Here is a 16,244-nt window from a genome sequence, read left to right on the forward strand (position 1 = left end):
TCTAACATCATTATCCAAAACCAAACCAGCGGAACTGAGACAACTGTCATTGATCTCTAAATTATGATATTTGAGAGAAATCACAAGTAACTTACAAAAATAAATTAGCCTTCTGAAGGCAACATCCATCTTGAGTGTGCTGGAGGCCTTCATCTGTAGTGACTTCTGGCTCCCTAAAAATTCTGGGAGAGCTGGGGGAAGGCCTACCACCAATCTGTTGTCATTGTTAAGAACAAAGGTTTCATTTTCTGCCTCATAGTTTTCCCACCTGCTGCATTTATTTCCATAACAGGTAATTAAATATGTATGCATCATACAAAAGGGTCGTCAGGCAGCAAACCTCTGTACCCCTTAAGCAACTCGTAGCCTAATTTCCTTCTCCTCCATTTACTTGGGAAACACGAGTTGCCACCTACACGTGGTTGAATAAGTGAGGAGAATTAGCTCACTGGAGTGCTGGCTTGCAAAAAACTTCTAAAGAAAGTCTGTGGGAGACATTGGTGATAGCCTCAAGGTTGTCCAAGTGCAGCAACGTGTCTTCCCTTTCCTCCCACCTGACTAAATCTCAAGAACCATGTATCAGGCACCCTTTAGAAACTAGAAGCTTGCCACGTTGTGCTGATGCGCAGCGTTACGTGGCAGGCACCTGGCTGTGCTTTCCTTTCATTAGCTCAAGCTGGAGATCCAAAATGATGGTAGGGATGTGGCCATGGGGTTGGACTGCAAAAGGTCTGTTAGAAACATTGGCCTCAGTTTTCAAGGGCAAGGAGTATAATTAGGGAAATTTGTACAGAGTGCTGCGACTAGTGTCCCTGCTTGGCTTCTACCTGCTCTGGTGTACGTCTCCTGGCCTGGTGAGCCAGAGCCCTGAGTTCTGCCAGTTCCCCATTAAGCCTCATGTACTTTCCTCAACCACAAGTAGAAATACTCATTTACTTAGACAGGGATGGGCTTATTTTCTCAGATACTGTTTGGCCTACCATGGGTCAGTTACAGGATTTGTTTGTTGACTTGTGTGTTGGGTCTTGGGTTCCTGTTCCAGTTGTCTTACTAAAAAGGTTAGTCACATTTTATGACTAGGCACCCACACCTCTATTCTGATATGGCGAATATACAAATGGGAGCACAAGTAATTGTATTCCACCATGACAAGCTTACAAGTTTTGACAAGTCAGCTTGCCAGTAGAATACAGGCAAAGAAAGGTTAAGTTTCTGGTAGCTGTCATCAGTTTCTTTCTGAGGAGGCTATTTGTCTGATTAATTTGGACTAGAAATATGGCACTTTTGTTAATAATGCCTGTATAACTTGAATAGTAGATTGCATTTAGGTCTGTAGAAATATTGCAGACCCTTTCCTACTTTGCCTTTAGAGAAAATAAAACTAAGAAAAGGATAAAACCAGCAGTGTTACTCCCAGTGATCTGCTCTGAGTTCATGAGCAAGCAATTTAATCCACATTATTCACTAGATGAGACACAAAATTATTGCATATGTTGCTTATAATCCTCTGTGATGTTCTTGAGGAAAGTATTGTCCTTGCAAAGGTGTGTTGTTCCTCTATCCTTGTGCTTACGAAGACTGAAATTAATGGTGCACAATGTATCTTCTTTGTTCAGATATGGCAGTGTGGAGGAAGTCTTGAGATCCACCCATGCTCACACGTAGGCCACGTTTTCCCCAAACAAGCTCCCTACTCACGGTCTAAGGCTTTGGCAAACAGCGTACGTGCAGCTGAAGTGTGGATGGATGAATATAAAGAGCTTTATTACCATCGAAACCCACACGCTCGCCTGGTGAGTTAAAGTCCATTGTTCTTGGAATTGGAGTTGAATTTCTTTTCAATGAAATAACTGATAATTTAACTAATGTTTAATGTGAAGGGCTTTTTAATATTTATTATTCTGAAACATTTTCCCAAACAGTGAATAAATGTATATACAGTAATTCTTTAATTTCTTAGGAAAATTAGAAATTTGGTAAGTTGGGAAGGTGGCTAAACTTGTGGCAATAATGGATGAATGAATAAATAAACAAAAGAATAAAGTTAAGCAATTGACCCAAGAAAGGAGGAACTGTTTATCTTGAAATGTATGCTTCTGTGAAACAGGTGATCTGGTGATCCAAGATTCTATTGATTTTAAAAAATATATATATATAAATAAAATTGCAGAACAGAAACACAATGCAAGTTAACACAGTTCAATAGGCAGTAGATCTTTAAGAGAACAGCTTGGTAATAATATTTAGTAAGATCACCGTTCTTGCGTTAATGGTGAAACTTTGTGTTGATGTAAAACAAAATGGATTTTCCCAAGTTTAATTTACCGTTGCACAACGTTCAATTTAAATAAACAAACAAACAAAAATAAAATAAAATCAATGTTGAAAACATTAAGTTGATGAAAATCAATTCTGGAAACTCTGATGAAAATAATTTTATTGGAATGTTTGCAGTGTCTGTTCTGTTAGTTTTTTTTGTTTTGTTTATTTTTTTTAAGTTAATATTTTTATTTTCAGTGAAGAAGAAAATATGTTAATTGGTTAGCAAGATATTTCAGTAGATGAATAGTGTAAAATTTGAGTAGGTCAGAACAGTAAAGGAGTGTGCAAATTGGTAGCTCACTTATAAGAAGGGGCCTGTAGGCTGGAAGGCAGAAACAAGCTGTGCAGCACATGCTGCTGGACACCCACCTCTGACTACACCTGACCAGAACTGAGAGACGAGACAGCGGGTTTCTGATATGTGAGTGTCCCATATCCCGGCAGAAATGCCTGTGACAAGAATATTCTTTTAAAAACATGGTGATTTGAAGAAGTGCCGGAGGAGGCTGGGGGAGACTTTCTTTAGCTTCCACCTCATGTTCCTTCAGATTAAACTGGGCAATTAGGTTATTATAGTTTATGTATTAATAATAATTGTTTTAACTTAACATCATAAACTGCATTTACGTTTTATCCTTGGAGTCTGATGTTGAGAGAAGTATGTTTTTTGTGTATCCAAAGACTTTGGAAGTTCACAGGCAACACTAGCCTGATTCTGCGTGTCATATGCAAAGAGGAAACAGCAATACATACTGGCAGTTTTTCTTGTTAAGTTCTGGGTGGCTGATGCCTGTCGTGACAGAACTTTAAAGGTTATTTGCGTGCTAGTAACATAAGTTTCGCATATTGGCTTGCTTGTAACATGGTGGCTGTAAGCTGGGACTCTTGCATTTATTTTTTTCATGTATCAAAGCTGCCACCAATGCGTTGTGGTTTCCATAATATTCTGTGCACCATAGGCTTCAACAGCTGAATTCAGAACCTTTTACTTCATCTAGCCCAAGCATGCAGTTCCACAGTATAATGGAAAAAATGATTGATGCTAAGGCCGTGGAATCTGGTTCTGTAAAGTTTTGCTTTAAGATTAATGTTCAGACCTTGGAACTAATATGTCATGCTGTTTGTTTATTCAAGCAGGCATCCCTGCCTCTGTTTTACATCTGCTTTGTGTTTTCAGTGATATTTCCACAGTTTTGAGAAAAGCAAATATATTTTTGGTGTGATAAAAGAGTGTGTCAAGTGACCTGCAAGAGTCTGGAGACTGCAAACACTAAATCATGCCTGAGTGTCTGAAGTCCCTAGTCAATATAAAGATAGATTTGGAAGATAGGCTTGAAAAGATGTGAACTGTGCTCCCATCTGTAGACAGGAGAAAGTCTACATTGAAGGTTTTTCTCTGAAGATTTAAGATTTCACACGCCCCCACCCAAAAAATACCCACGTGAATTTTGAAGGAATCCCTGGCAGATTTTACAAATCTCATCAGTTAAGTGGAAAAATGTTTTTATAGGTAATTTACAAATGGATGATGGAATAATTTAAAATTCTCAAGATTCATTCACTGCTTTTGAGATTTTCAATTATCCAGCTAAAAGAAGTGTATTTTTCACTACACTTTCTCAGTTTCAGCAATCTGTATTCAGGGACTTCCTCACTTGCAGATATTCTGGAGTTTTCTCAGACCGACTGTCTTCTAGAACGCTTTAAAATTCTGTGTGCACCATTCCAGTTCCTTTTTTGTCAACATTTTACAAATGGAAGGATAATGAAATCAAGTGCAGCACCCAAACATGGGGATTTTTCCTGGTTAAAAGTCCTACTTATCACTTTAGCATACGGTTCCTAATAATGTATACAGATAATTTAAAAGGGAGCATCTGTTCTGGTTTTTTAATTATTATTTTTTTCTTTCAGGAACCATATGGAGACGTGACAGAGAGGAGACTCCTCCGAGAGAAGCTGAAATGTAAGGACTTCAAATGGTTCTTGGAGAACGTGTACCCAGAGCTTCACGTACCTGAGGACAGACCAGGCTTCTTCGGCATGGTATGTGGTGGCTGGGAACAGGCTTCCTCGCAATTCTCTGAGCTCTCCTGCTAACTCACTACGAAGGTATTTTTATGCCAAAAACAGTTTGGAAATTTGATAGAGTTTAGTTAGAATTGGTAGGCTTCAAAATGTGGTTTCTATCAGAATCTTTACATGAGGGGATACTATTTATAAAGGAGTTCTGTGAAAGAGTGGGAGAACTGGTAACATTGCCATGAACTACACCTTCAAAATGACATCTTGAGAGTGTTAAAGCAAGCAAAGGATGACGTTTTAATTTCTTGAAATGTTGCATAACACACACAAAAAAAAAAAGAGTACTGAAGTATTTTGTTCAAGTTTTCAATTTGAAAATAGACAGTGTGCCTTGACACATGTATTTGTATGTTTTATCTGATTAAAATTGATGATCGATCATACAGAACTTGCTATATCAAAACCAATGTGTTAATTTTTAATCTGGAGGTCACTTTTGACCAGCATTGGTTCGTAAGCAATTTTCGTTGGCTCAATATGAGAATTCTCTTATTTTTGAAGAGACAACAACTTTCTATGCTATTTGCAACTTACAAATAAATACAAATTATAGCATCACGTATATTATGTTACTGTAATCTCATTTGGAAGGGATAAAGACAGATAATGAAGCAAATACTGTTTCCTCTGAAAAATCAACATATACCTGCTGCATGTCATATCAGGAAGATGAGGCTTCACCTTTCTGCCTGGCAAAGATGTATAACATACGTCCCTGATTACACATGCCACATTGACTTTTAGGTACTTTTGTTGTATCTCAGTCACTCTGCAAATCTAGCTAAGCTGCATTCCAACACTGCTTCATCACATGCAGACAGTATCACAGCAGCCCTGGCTTGCTGTTGTCTGCACTCCAGTTACTCAGTTTCTGCTGGGTTGTCTCTGGAGGAGGGAAAGAGACTGATCATTGTGTGCATACAAAACAGATAGGAACCACATCTCCCTGCAGTCTTCTTTAATAGCTTTGTTACCTGTTGAATGAAAAAGATTCAAATAGGGAAACAGCACAGTTTCCCCCAGGGAGCTACATCTCCCTCTGGGTGAGCATCAGTCAGCAGCAATGTAGCAAAATCCACGAGGAGCCTCTAAAAGTGAAGCCACCCTGTTCCACTTGTCTTTGAGCTTGCACTAGAATTGGAAAAACTATGTGATCACTGGTAGGAAGGGTAGTATCCACTATTATCTAACACCTCCCCTCTGCCTCCATCCTTCACCTGCCAAAAGAAAGCCTAGACTCATGGTAGTGATAGCGTTTCTCCCTTCTTGGGAAGGGAAGGGATTTGTGCAGTTCTTTCCATGATTAACTGTGTGTGTCATCCTCAAGAAAGGTGTCTAGGACAATACCTCGAAAAAATAATTCTTGTTCAGAGCTCCTGAAGGTATCAACAGGGTAATTTAGGTGTGCTCTATATATTTCTCTAAAAACAATTCGTAAATGCTGTCATCTAGTTGTGAGCATAATGAGAATACACCGTTTTCTGGCAGGAAGAGTTTAAAATGTGATTAAAGTACAGTTATACTCTAAAAAAAGTGACAGTACAAAAATGACACCTACTGATTCAACTGATTTGTGGATACTGAGTCCCATCTGCTAACTTCAATGAATCATTGATCGTGTTCTTTACTCCTGTGTTAGCTGTGTAGTGGTTTTTTTGGTTCACAAAATACGGTGTTTAAAAGTTTTGGCTTTGTTAACATCTCTGCTTAGCGTGAGGTTATTTAATTGTTCAAAGAAATTGCCAAGGGAAATGGGGATTTCTCTCTTCCTTGAAAATCTTTATACTGAAATTGAAAATCTTTCTAAGATTACCCATAGGTCAGCCACAAAATAATGAAAGAAATGCAGGAATTGTTGAGTGGAACTCGGTGTCCTGCACTGGCAGCTAGACACTTGTGCTAGCGTTTTTCTCTTGATACCTCGATAAATTTTTAAATTCTCTACCACGATTGGTTGTCTGAAAATGTCTGCTGCCTACAACTTTATTCAAACATACAGATTTTTTTGAATATTTTTGCTTGAGTCATGATTACCTTCTTACAAACTACCTGAGGCATAGAAATAGGGAAGGGTATCACACTAATAAAATTCCTATGCTTCGTACCAAAACCATTTAGCAACAGTAAATCTGGAATGTCACAATGCTGCTTTCACTAGGTACTCTGAACAGAATCATACTTTGAGAAGGGGTACTATGAATATTACTCATGTTCTTGTTTGTGTTTTTTTTTTTTTAATTTAAGTCAGATTTTTCTTTAAAGTTCCAGTGATGGAACAGTGAAGTTCAAAACTTAAATTTTCCCCTTTTATATTATCTCAAACATTTGGAAAAAGTTTAAATTGCTGTATGAGATACCAACATTAGATAGAAAATACCATAAGGACAAATTCCATAAAAATATCTTAACAAAACTCCATTTGATCAAAACCCTTTCTCACATAGCATCTGTGCAGGAGCACCTTGTAAGTTCCTATTCACTATTTTCACTGAAGAGTAAGGAAAATTTGGAGAAGTCAATCTGGCTTCCCATCTGAACTCCCAGCACTGTTTAGCACAGTGGCATGGTGAAACAAAGCACGCTAGAAACTTTGAGAGCTCTTGCTGAGAGTGCAGGGAGTTTCTTCCTGGGACACCTCAGCTGCCAGGTTATGGCCATAGTCATGCTCCATCTCCTTCCTTGGCTCAAGCTACCTGCCTTTTTAAAATAATTTTTAAGCCTTGGATAGATATACACATCCTTGGGCTCTGGAGTGCATGTGCAGCTCTGGAGCTCTGCGTGGGCCAGAAATTAAACCTTTTGACTTTGATTCTGTTAGTGGTGGTTTGTTTTTGCAGGAGTGAAGTTGGTAGGCACCTAATGGGCTGAAATACCAAGATATCAGTGTTTCTGGAAAGGCCCTCCTGTTTCTCTCTTTCTTTAGATTGGTTTGGCCATCCTTGAGTACGCAGCCATCAGCAAAGTCTGTGCTGTGCTGGTGCTTCATTTGGTGTGGAGTCTTTAAAAGACCTGAACCCCACCTGTGCTCTGTGCCGATTGTCCATCTAGGTAGCCCAGGCTAGGTCTGTTCACAAACACTAGCTTGCAGTGGCTGGTGTGGGCACCTCTAGGAAGGGCTCTGAGCCACCCTGGGTTTAATATCAGCACTCTGACACTGCTGCACTGTGCAGTTATGTGAAAATAGGGGGACTGGGCAGTGCTGTGACCTTTTGCTGTTAGTGGTAAGTGGAAGTGCACAGCTACAAAGCAAGGGAATATTCAGGCTGACTGTGAAGCAACTAAGCTGATAGATATCTATTATAACTATCTAGTCCATGACTCTTCACCACCTATCCTTAAAGACATCTGTGACCAACTGAGTCAACCGAGAGATCAAAAACTTTTTGATTTGTAGAATTTGTCACTTGAGATTGAATTGGTACCTAAGATATTACCACTGACTAGATCTTGAGATTTGATACCCATCATAGGCAAGTATGCAGGATTTTGCATGGTCCAGGGGCTTTTCCACCACTTTGTTGGCTGTGCAGTCTCTTAAAGCTTGAGACAGACTTTTTTAAGGAAGCGGGAGAAATTCAAGTGTTTGATACTAATCTCAAGTGAACACAATACAGCTTGAGATGTGCTTGTATATTCTTGAGCTTCCTAGAGAGATCTCCACTTGCTGAGGTGAGCAGCTGAATTGCAACAACAGTGTCATATCATCAATTCATTCAGACAATCTTAGTCATCAATGTCGTACACGCAGTTCAGGAGTTAACAGAAATCTGAGGATATTACACTTTTTTTTTTTTTCTTCCAAAAAGGTGATATGAAAATAGCATGCACTCAATAAAATCGTTCCCTGTGACTGCTGGAATTACCTTAGACGTAAAAGTTTACGCTTGGTCAGTACCATGAAGTTGTTGGCTTGCTACAATTTCATGTCGTATTGTGTCACGGGATATTATCTGCCCATGCCAATAATGCATCAATACCACTGCCAAGGCGGAGGAATAAAGAGGATTCTCTTCTATTCTGTGGATGAAAAGGAAGGTTGTCTGTGCTCCACTGTCTGTGTTTATCAAATAGCATCCTGAAGTTTTAATGTAAAAAATCTGTTGTTGATTCAGTGCTTACAATCATATGAAATTGATTTTATCTTTTAAAATAATAATAAAAAAAAGGCAAAGAATTATTTACAGATATTGCTATAGTTATATGCAAGTGTTCAGAAATTAGGAAAAAAAGACTAACTACATTTCTACAAGTAGTGAAAGGTAAAAGTCTCAGCTGATTATCTCAGTAGTTGCTGTTTATTTTCTGTCCCACCCTCCAAACAGAACAGTAGCTAATTGGCATTGTAAAGTAGACATGCAGTGTTTCACCACTAGACAAGGGTGGAGAAAAGGCACAGCCAGTAATACAGCACGGGCAGAACTTTTTAAAACTGAACTCTGTGTTTTAATGGCAAGGTGATCAACATTTTTCTTGCTTCTGTTTCTCTAATGCAGCATTCAGCAAAAAAGAATTGAGGTAAGTCATGGAGAAAATTTTGTTCTTATTGCATGACTTGTTTACAGTGGATATTGAAACAAAGATAGCTTCAGCAATGAATGGATGATTACTATTTTGATAGAACTACTGTATGTAAAAAGAACTTAAACTGTCTATTCTCATTTAACAAGAGAAACACTGTTTTAACAAATTCTCCTAGACTTTTTTCAGCCTAGGAACAGACTGCTAATTTTTCAGCGGAAACAATGTTGAGATCAGATTTTCAAATCTGATTACTTTCAAATCGTTGTCATCTCAGATCAGGTCATTTATCTATTTATCAGGTCATCTGCTGTCCTCACACGTAAGGTATAAAACATCTATTTGGTTTCCTGATAAAGCGTGGGTATGAAAGAACATCTACCAATCTGAGAAAACAAGCTAAAATAACCAGGTAGAAATGTGGACCGTGTATGTTTAGGAATATGTCTGCATATATCACAAGTATATATGCCTCAAAGAAGAAAATGAGAGAGCAAATGAGAGTAACATCATATGAGTACAGAATGAGTTTTAAACAATCTGAAGTGGAGCTTAAGCTAGTAGTCTTTTATACAGCTTTTTTTGTTTGTTTTTTTTGTTGGTTGGGCATCGTGTAACGTGCATGGGAGAGCATTCTTGTGCCCAAGCTGTGGTAGTTCTGGTGGTGCATGGCATTTTAAAATAAGTTATTTAAATTAAAAGTCACAAAAAGCACATGCTAGAGCAAATGCCAGGGAATGACAGTGAAGGGCACACACTTGGAGTGATAGCAAAGGCTTCAGGTTGTCTGGAAAGGCACCAAGGACAAGTCCTTTGCTACGATCATCTTCCTCCTGGAGTCAGTAGACTGTCAAGCAAAGTCATACATTGCTAAAAATACTAACGAGAGACCCTCTGATCTTTCTTTCCTGTTTTTGGTTTTCTTTTTTTTGGTAAATGTAGTTCTTGCCTAGTGTTACGAAGGTAAATAAAGTGCCTCCTTTTGACAGCTCAGAATTGAGGTGCAATAGTATATCGTATTCCCATCAAACCAAGCAGCGTTGCCCGTAGAAAGAATGGCCAGAGGATTTATTTCACTTCTGGTGTACTTGGATGCTAAAAATAAGAACAAATTTTTATAATATGCAAAATTTGGATGTTCAATAAAACAACAAGTTTGATGAAAAATTGCACCAAGTGCATAGTGATATCATGTTCAGAAAGGAATTAAAAGGCAAAGCCTGCAGTCTTACATTTATACATTAGCCGAATTTATACATTTACACGTTAGTGGGTTTGCCAAAAGAGGTGGAAGACTGGGGGAAGGACGTGCAGGGGAAAAGGAGGTAAAGATTGCTCAGTGCAGGAGAACTGGCTGTCCCTGCTCTATCCTCCTGCTACTTTTTCTCTCTCTCCTATAACACGGCAGCTTCGTGGGCAGTCGTGGAAATCCTTCCCGTAGGCCTCCTCCTTCAGGGAGCGGGAGGAAGACGAAGAGCCTCTAGCTCATCTTCATAGGACCAAGCCACCATGGAGGGCCAATGCACCATGTTTTTTTTCTCCCTGCCCCCAGTATGTTCATTCCTCCCGGCTTGGGCTCACAGCCAAAGCACACTGAGTGCTGGGAGCTGGCTGCTTGTCAGCAGGAGTGGGTACAAAGCAGTAGAAGGAAGACATCAGGTAGTAAAAAAAATCAATGCTGGGGAAGTAAAATATATGTAGAACACAAGCGTTACATTTTTTTAGGTCTGTGGTTTGTTCTGCGGTGTGCTTGGGTCTTCTGGGGTTTAGTTGGTTGGATTTAGCCTTTCGTAATTCCTTTGTGTCTTGCTTTTTCTCTGAAGTAAGAATGAAGGATATAATTATGGCTACCAGCGAAGAGAAGTGAAATTGCACCCTGCTGAAGTAACTTCTGAAATTTGCTCTGCTTGTTCTTTTTGTCTGTGATATAATTACACCCAGTAATGGGGGCATTCAGGTTGAACGTGTGTTTACAAAACTTTTGTTCTTTGTTTTTAATTTGGTTAATTAGCTAATACTAGGATTCTGTAATTGTTATGGCATCGTTCCACTTAATTTCAGTTACCTTTGGCTTCTGAATACTTAAATGCAAACCCTTGTTAATTAGCCTGATTTTTTTTTTGAAATGACGTAGCTTAATATTTTAAAATTTATGTAAAATGTATGTACTTATTTTGTCAGAGATCAACACTAGTAGTAAAGACCATCTAATATCATAGTTAGTGTCTCTTCCAAAAGATAAGTCTTACCTGTTTTCATGGTTTCTGGTCTTAAAATCTGGCTGTCTGTTCAACCTTAAGAGGGTACTGGTGTACTTCCTAGAACAAATCAGTTTTACATCTCTTATTTGAAAAGCTGAGAAAAGTAGTCATCTTTTCATGAGCAAATTGAAGAAGTAGATCCTGGGTGATGGAAATTCAAGACACAGCAGACTCTTCGTTCTGTACGTGTTGCAGGCTTGCTGGATTTCAACATAATTTGAAAGCAGGGAGTTGGGTTTCAGCATAGCTTGATGGTAGGTGATTCCTGCCCACTTCATTTGACATGGTGTCATTCCTAAGGGAAGCCATCGTGGCTAGCTGGCTCAGTGCCCAAAGTCAAGACAGTCCCAACAATTTTATTTTGCCTTAGTCAGAGAGAGGTGTTGCTACCGGATCCATTTGAACCAGCTCTGGGATATAAACCTTACAGTCTAGCAGTATGGGTGTGAAGTGACTGCAGTGTATTTTCCTTATCTTAACATATTCTTTTGTTTTGATTAGCTGAAGAATAAAGGAATGGTCAACTTCTGTTTTGATTACAACCCTTCAAATGAACATGAAGTAACTGGACACAGGGTCATACTGTATCCATGTCATGGGATGGGACAAAATCAGGTAAGTTTCATTTTTTTAATGAAAAGTATGGTAAAAAGCATTGCAATAGAGCTAAGAGAATATATTGCCACAGTGAGATGATCTTAGATCTAATTTTGATTCTCCCACTGGATGCTTTTAATTTCAATGTATCCTGAGGTCAGATATTCATAGTTCTAAAGATGTATCTCTCCAGACCAGGGAATTCATGAATACCTTAGTCATGCCTTTCCACAGAGCTCATTAGCAGGGGGTTAATAGCACAACAGTGCAGTTATCAGGCTTACAAGCCAGTGTTCATCTCCATCTGGTCTTGGACAGACTGGCACATCTGTGATGTTTTGCCCGTCCATGTCACCAAAGCCCTTAATAACATTGCAAACCTCACCTAATTCTGCCTGTGTCTGTCACTGGCTTTTTCTTCTTAATACTTGTCTAACTGCACAAGAAGTATGGAACAGCATCTTCTCTTCTGCTCTCATCTGCAGAAACATCCTCCTGGGCTAGGACAATACAATCCTTGAGAATATGGATCCGTTTTAATGCTTTTTTGCTTTCTTGCTTTTTAAGTAATGAAGCTGAAAATGCTTGCTATTATCTTCTTCCGTGCACATGGAAACTCTGTGCAAGTGGTTAGATATGATAGCCATCAAGCCCTTCACATAACGCCACGATAAAAGTGCCATGGGGCACCAAATGCCAATCTACAATGCCTGTTTTACATGGCTTTGAGTAGCCACCTTCTAAAATTAGCATTTGGTGTTTGACATGTGGTGTATAACATACTTGTTTTTTTGCTTCAGACTCAGATTAGACTATCTGGCGTGTTCCTAGTGGGGAGGGGTGGAGACATACGTACTTTAAACAAGACCCTACATAACTGTGTGATGGTTTCAGTGGCTTAACTGTGTTTTTATGAAATTAATCCAAACATTTGTTTCAGAAAGGAAAAACAGGTTTGGAAAAGGACCAGAGATCTGTGGAAATAAGCAGTTTATCAGCTGGTTTTCTGAGCTCAGTTTTAAAAAATGAAAAAGCTTGAGGACTGAACACAAGTCTGTATTGAGGAGGAAGCTTTTAATATAAATTGCTTTATAAGTTAGGAAATAAAAACAACAGTCTGAGCGCTCTGTTTCAAATCGTAACAGAAGTAGATTTTTTTCTGCCAACAAGTTTATTGCCTTAAGTGGTAGAAGTATTGCTTGGTATTATTTATTAGTTTGTGTAGTTTATGTCTTAACTTGCCTAAAGTTTCTGTCCTGGATGTAAAGATGAAGAGAAAGGGAGGAAGTGAATTGTGCATGATAAAAGCCAAAGTGTATCGATACTGACAGATGTATGTTAAGTACGTTAAGCCACACCAACCCATTTCACTCCCTTGGCTCAGCTTCCTGCCCAAGCTGAGCATGTCTCTCTATACCTATACAGAAGATGAATTAATAACAAGATAAGATTGTTAAGCCTGTTCCTTATCACAAAGTTGATTACATTCATAGACTGAGAAGTGTCTCATTTATGGGATTACCTGCTCACACACAAAAAGCATTCACAGATTTGTTTTTTCTTGTATTATGGGGTAGAAGGTGAAGGCAAAAAAAGTGCAATTTGTAAGAAGAGTTCTTATGAGATGACATTTTTGTAGTTATACTTCGCTTATCAAAAAATCTACTAAATTTTATCACTAAAAAATCTACTGAGTCCACTGTGAAGATACCAAATCACTGGATTTTGATGCTCTCATGCCTCTCTGCTCACAGTGTGATGCGTGCAAGTACCTGTGCTGTGATACAGCGAGCACCGGACTGACAGCAGTGTTGCTCTCTGAGCTGTGCAATTACTGCTCCCTCTGCTGGCATCCAGGGAGCAGGAAGGAGAAGGAATGTAGAAGATACCTGGCTGCAATATAAGCCAGCAAATATGAGATGACAGAAGAGAATTTCAAAGCCTGTTGAGGGAAGGCTATACATAGAAAATGGGCAAAACAATATTAGTGAAATTGGGAAAAAGGCGGGGAAGGGTTGATGGAAGCCAGGTTAAGGTGGGGCATGGTAACAGAGGGCAGAAGAAATATGGGACAGAGGTAGGACAGAAGGTATGACGCAGGGCATGTGTGACAGAGGAAGAAGTAGTTAGGAGCTCTGCACTGTTAAAGTGAAAGAAGCAGGATAACTGGAGATTGATTTGGTGGAACAGGGTAGGGGGACTTGACTTGGAATCAGAGATAGCAGTTGGCAAATGGGGCCATGAGTCAGGTTGAAAGTAGTAGTGCTGTGACAAAAAGTGGACAGCAAGAAGAACCGTGAGTGTGGGAATAGAAGGAAGCTAAACTAAGATGAGATGTGGAAACACAGGTGAGATGGGAAATGGGAGTCAGGATTCCTGAAGTTGTACCTCCTTTTTCTGGCTTACAGAATGCTTCTCTCCATCTCTTTCACCATGGCCTATAGACAGTCATTCTTAATAATGACAGGCTGTTCTCGATCTTGTGAGTTCCTTAGCTCAGCTCAAATCTCCCACATGTACATCCACCACTTTAAGCTGATGGAACTGATGGTGATAAGGGCATCTCTAGTTTTATCAATGCTGAGGAAAGCAGCGTGCTTCACCACAGAATTTTGCAGATATTTTCTAACAACAGGTAGCCTGTAACCTCTGTATTATCTTTGGAGGGGCATCTTCCATGCTGATCCTGAGCTCTTCTGCTTGCTCTCCTCCAGCCTGCTCTTGGCATTCCACTCTGTAGGGCTTTAGCAGCAAACCCTCACAAGCAAGTTTCACCTCAGTCCCCTCTATGCCATGTGTCTCAACTCCTGTTTTTCCACATGGTGCTTTACCACTTTCTGTTCCACACTGGTTGGCTCACAATCTTTCTCTAACTTCCTTGCTCTGTCTCTTCTCTCAGATATTCCTTCTACCAGTTAGTTCCCCACGCCATGTCACATTTTACACCTCGTCACATCTTTCCTTTTCCCACTTAGCTCCCATTTTTTCTCCTCTGGTTTTCTTTCTCATCCCTTCCTTCACTTGCCATGTTTGTTCCACTATTCACCAGTTTCTTCCCCAGACAGTGATCATCACAGCTGAACATTCACACTATCTCGTGGTGTGCAGGGAGTGAACTTTATTCTCCAGCGTACAGCTCAGGAAAGCTATTCTCCAAAAACATTGTGGTAGAATTTAATGTGAGTGTTAACTTGGCCAGCCATATGTATCTTACACTCCAGCGCGCCCATCCTCTGGCATGATACGCTAGTGGCAGCTGGCTGTTTATGTAGGGGACAACTGCAAAAGCTGTTTTCACTGAAAGCAGTTCTCCACTTAAGGTGACCTCTGAATATCTGTGTGCACTGTGGCGAGAGGAGAGAGCTCTGTGCTCTTGATTATTTATGAAGTCCAGTTCTTACTCTCATTTTATCTCTCAGTAAGTAAAACCACTTTCAGAAAACAGTCTGAGGTCCTTGGTAATTTGTTGCTGTTTTGCCTTGAATCCAACTGAACAATGCCATGGCCTAAGGGATAGGGTTCCCTTTTGAATTGCTTTTGTATAAGCAGTAAGAAAACTGGTGGTAGTTTAAAATTTGTATATTCTTTACAGCAAGAAGGTGAAGATATAATTGAGGTGATAGAAACTAAGTGCATATGGAAGAGAGGCAGAAAAAATACAATACTTTGGCTACTGAGAGCTTGCACCCAGGCTATTGTGTGGTGGAAGTGTCTGCCCAGGTAGAGAAGAGTAAGGAGCTTTGAAGTTCAAGACCAGAAAAGTCCATTGCATGGACTTTGCATACCTTCTTGGTATGGCTATGAAGCTGGACAGAGGGACCAATGTGGGCTGGCAGAAAGCCTTCCTGATGTGGTAAGAGGACTGGTAACTACTGAGCAGTGTCTGACAATACCCCCAGGCTAGTCCCATCTGAGGCAAACAGGGAGAGACAAACAAAGAGCTTAGTAAAGCCCCTGGGTTTCCCTGAAAAGGGGATCAGACCTGGTAGGATCACTGCTGCTTCTTTCACCCAGAAAGTACCTGTCAAAGTGCAAACATCTACCAGTGTGCAGAAGAGCAGCAGGTAGCCAGACAGAGGGCTGAGAGTTTGGTTTCAGAGGCCGGTGTGGTAGCCACCATCCCTTGGGTACCAACATGCCCAGATGAAGCTGAGGCACGTCCTGCAGATTTCCCAGTAGTGGCAGGCACTTGGTAGAAGGCCTCATCAAGTAAGGCCTAAGGACAGGCCGTAACACTTTTAAACTAAAAAGGGGTAGGTTTAGGTTAGATACAAAGAAGAAATTCTTCACTATGAGGATGGTGAGGCACTGGAACAGGTTGCCCGGAAAGGTGGTGGATGCCCCAAAGTATCCAAGGCCAGGTTGGATGGGGCTTTAAGCAGCCCGGCCTAGTGGGTGGCATCCTTGCCTATGGTGGGGATGGTGGAACTGGATGTTTTTTAAGGTCCTTTCCAGCCCAAA

General features: G+C 40.0%; 1 protein-coding gene across 1 annotated transcript in view; it reads left to right on the forward strand.

Annotated features, from left to right (window-relative positions):
• GALNT12 (polypeptide N-acetylgalactosaminyltransferase 12) overlaps window positions 1-16,244 on the forward strand; it is a gene marked incomplete at its 5' end in the record, with an annotated part of 45,256 nt that overhangs the window by 23,510 nt on the left and 5,502 nt on the right. Inside the window, 3 exons of the mRNA XM_084282955.1 lie at window positions 1,617-1,793; window positions 4,237-4,368; window positions 11,688-11,801. Coding sequence (XP_084139081.1) covers window positions 1,617-1,793; window positions 4,237-4,368; window positions 11,688-11,801 — 423 coding nt within the window. The remainder of the gene's footprint in view (window positions 1-1,616; window positions 1,794-4,236; window positions 4,369-11,687; window positions 11,802-16,244) is intronic.

This window comes from Netta rufina, assembly GCF_964035555.1.
Source record: "Netta rufina genome assembly, chromosome: 2".
NCBI lineage: Eukaryota > Metazoa > Chordata > Aves > Anseriformes > Anatidae > Netta > Netta rufina.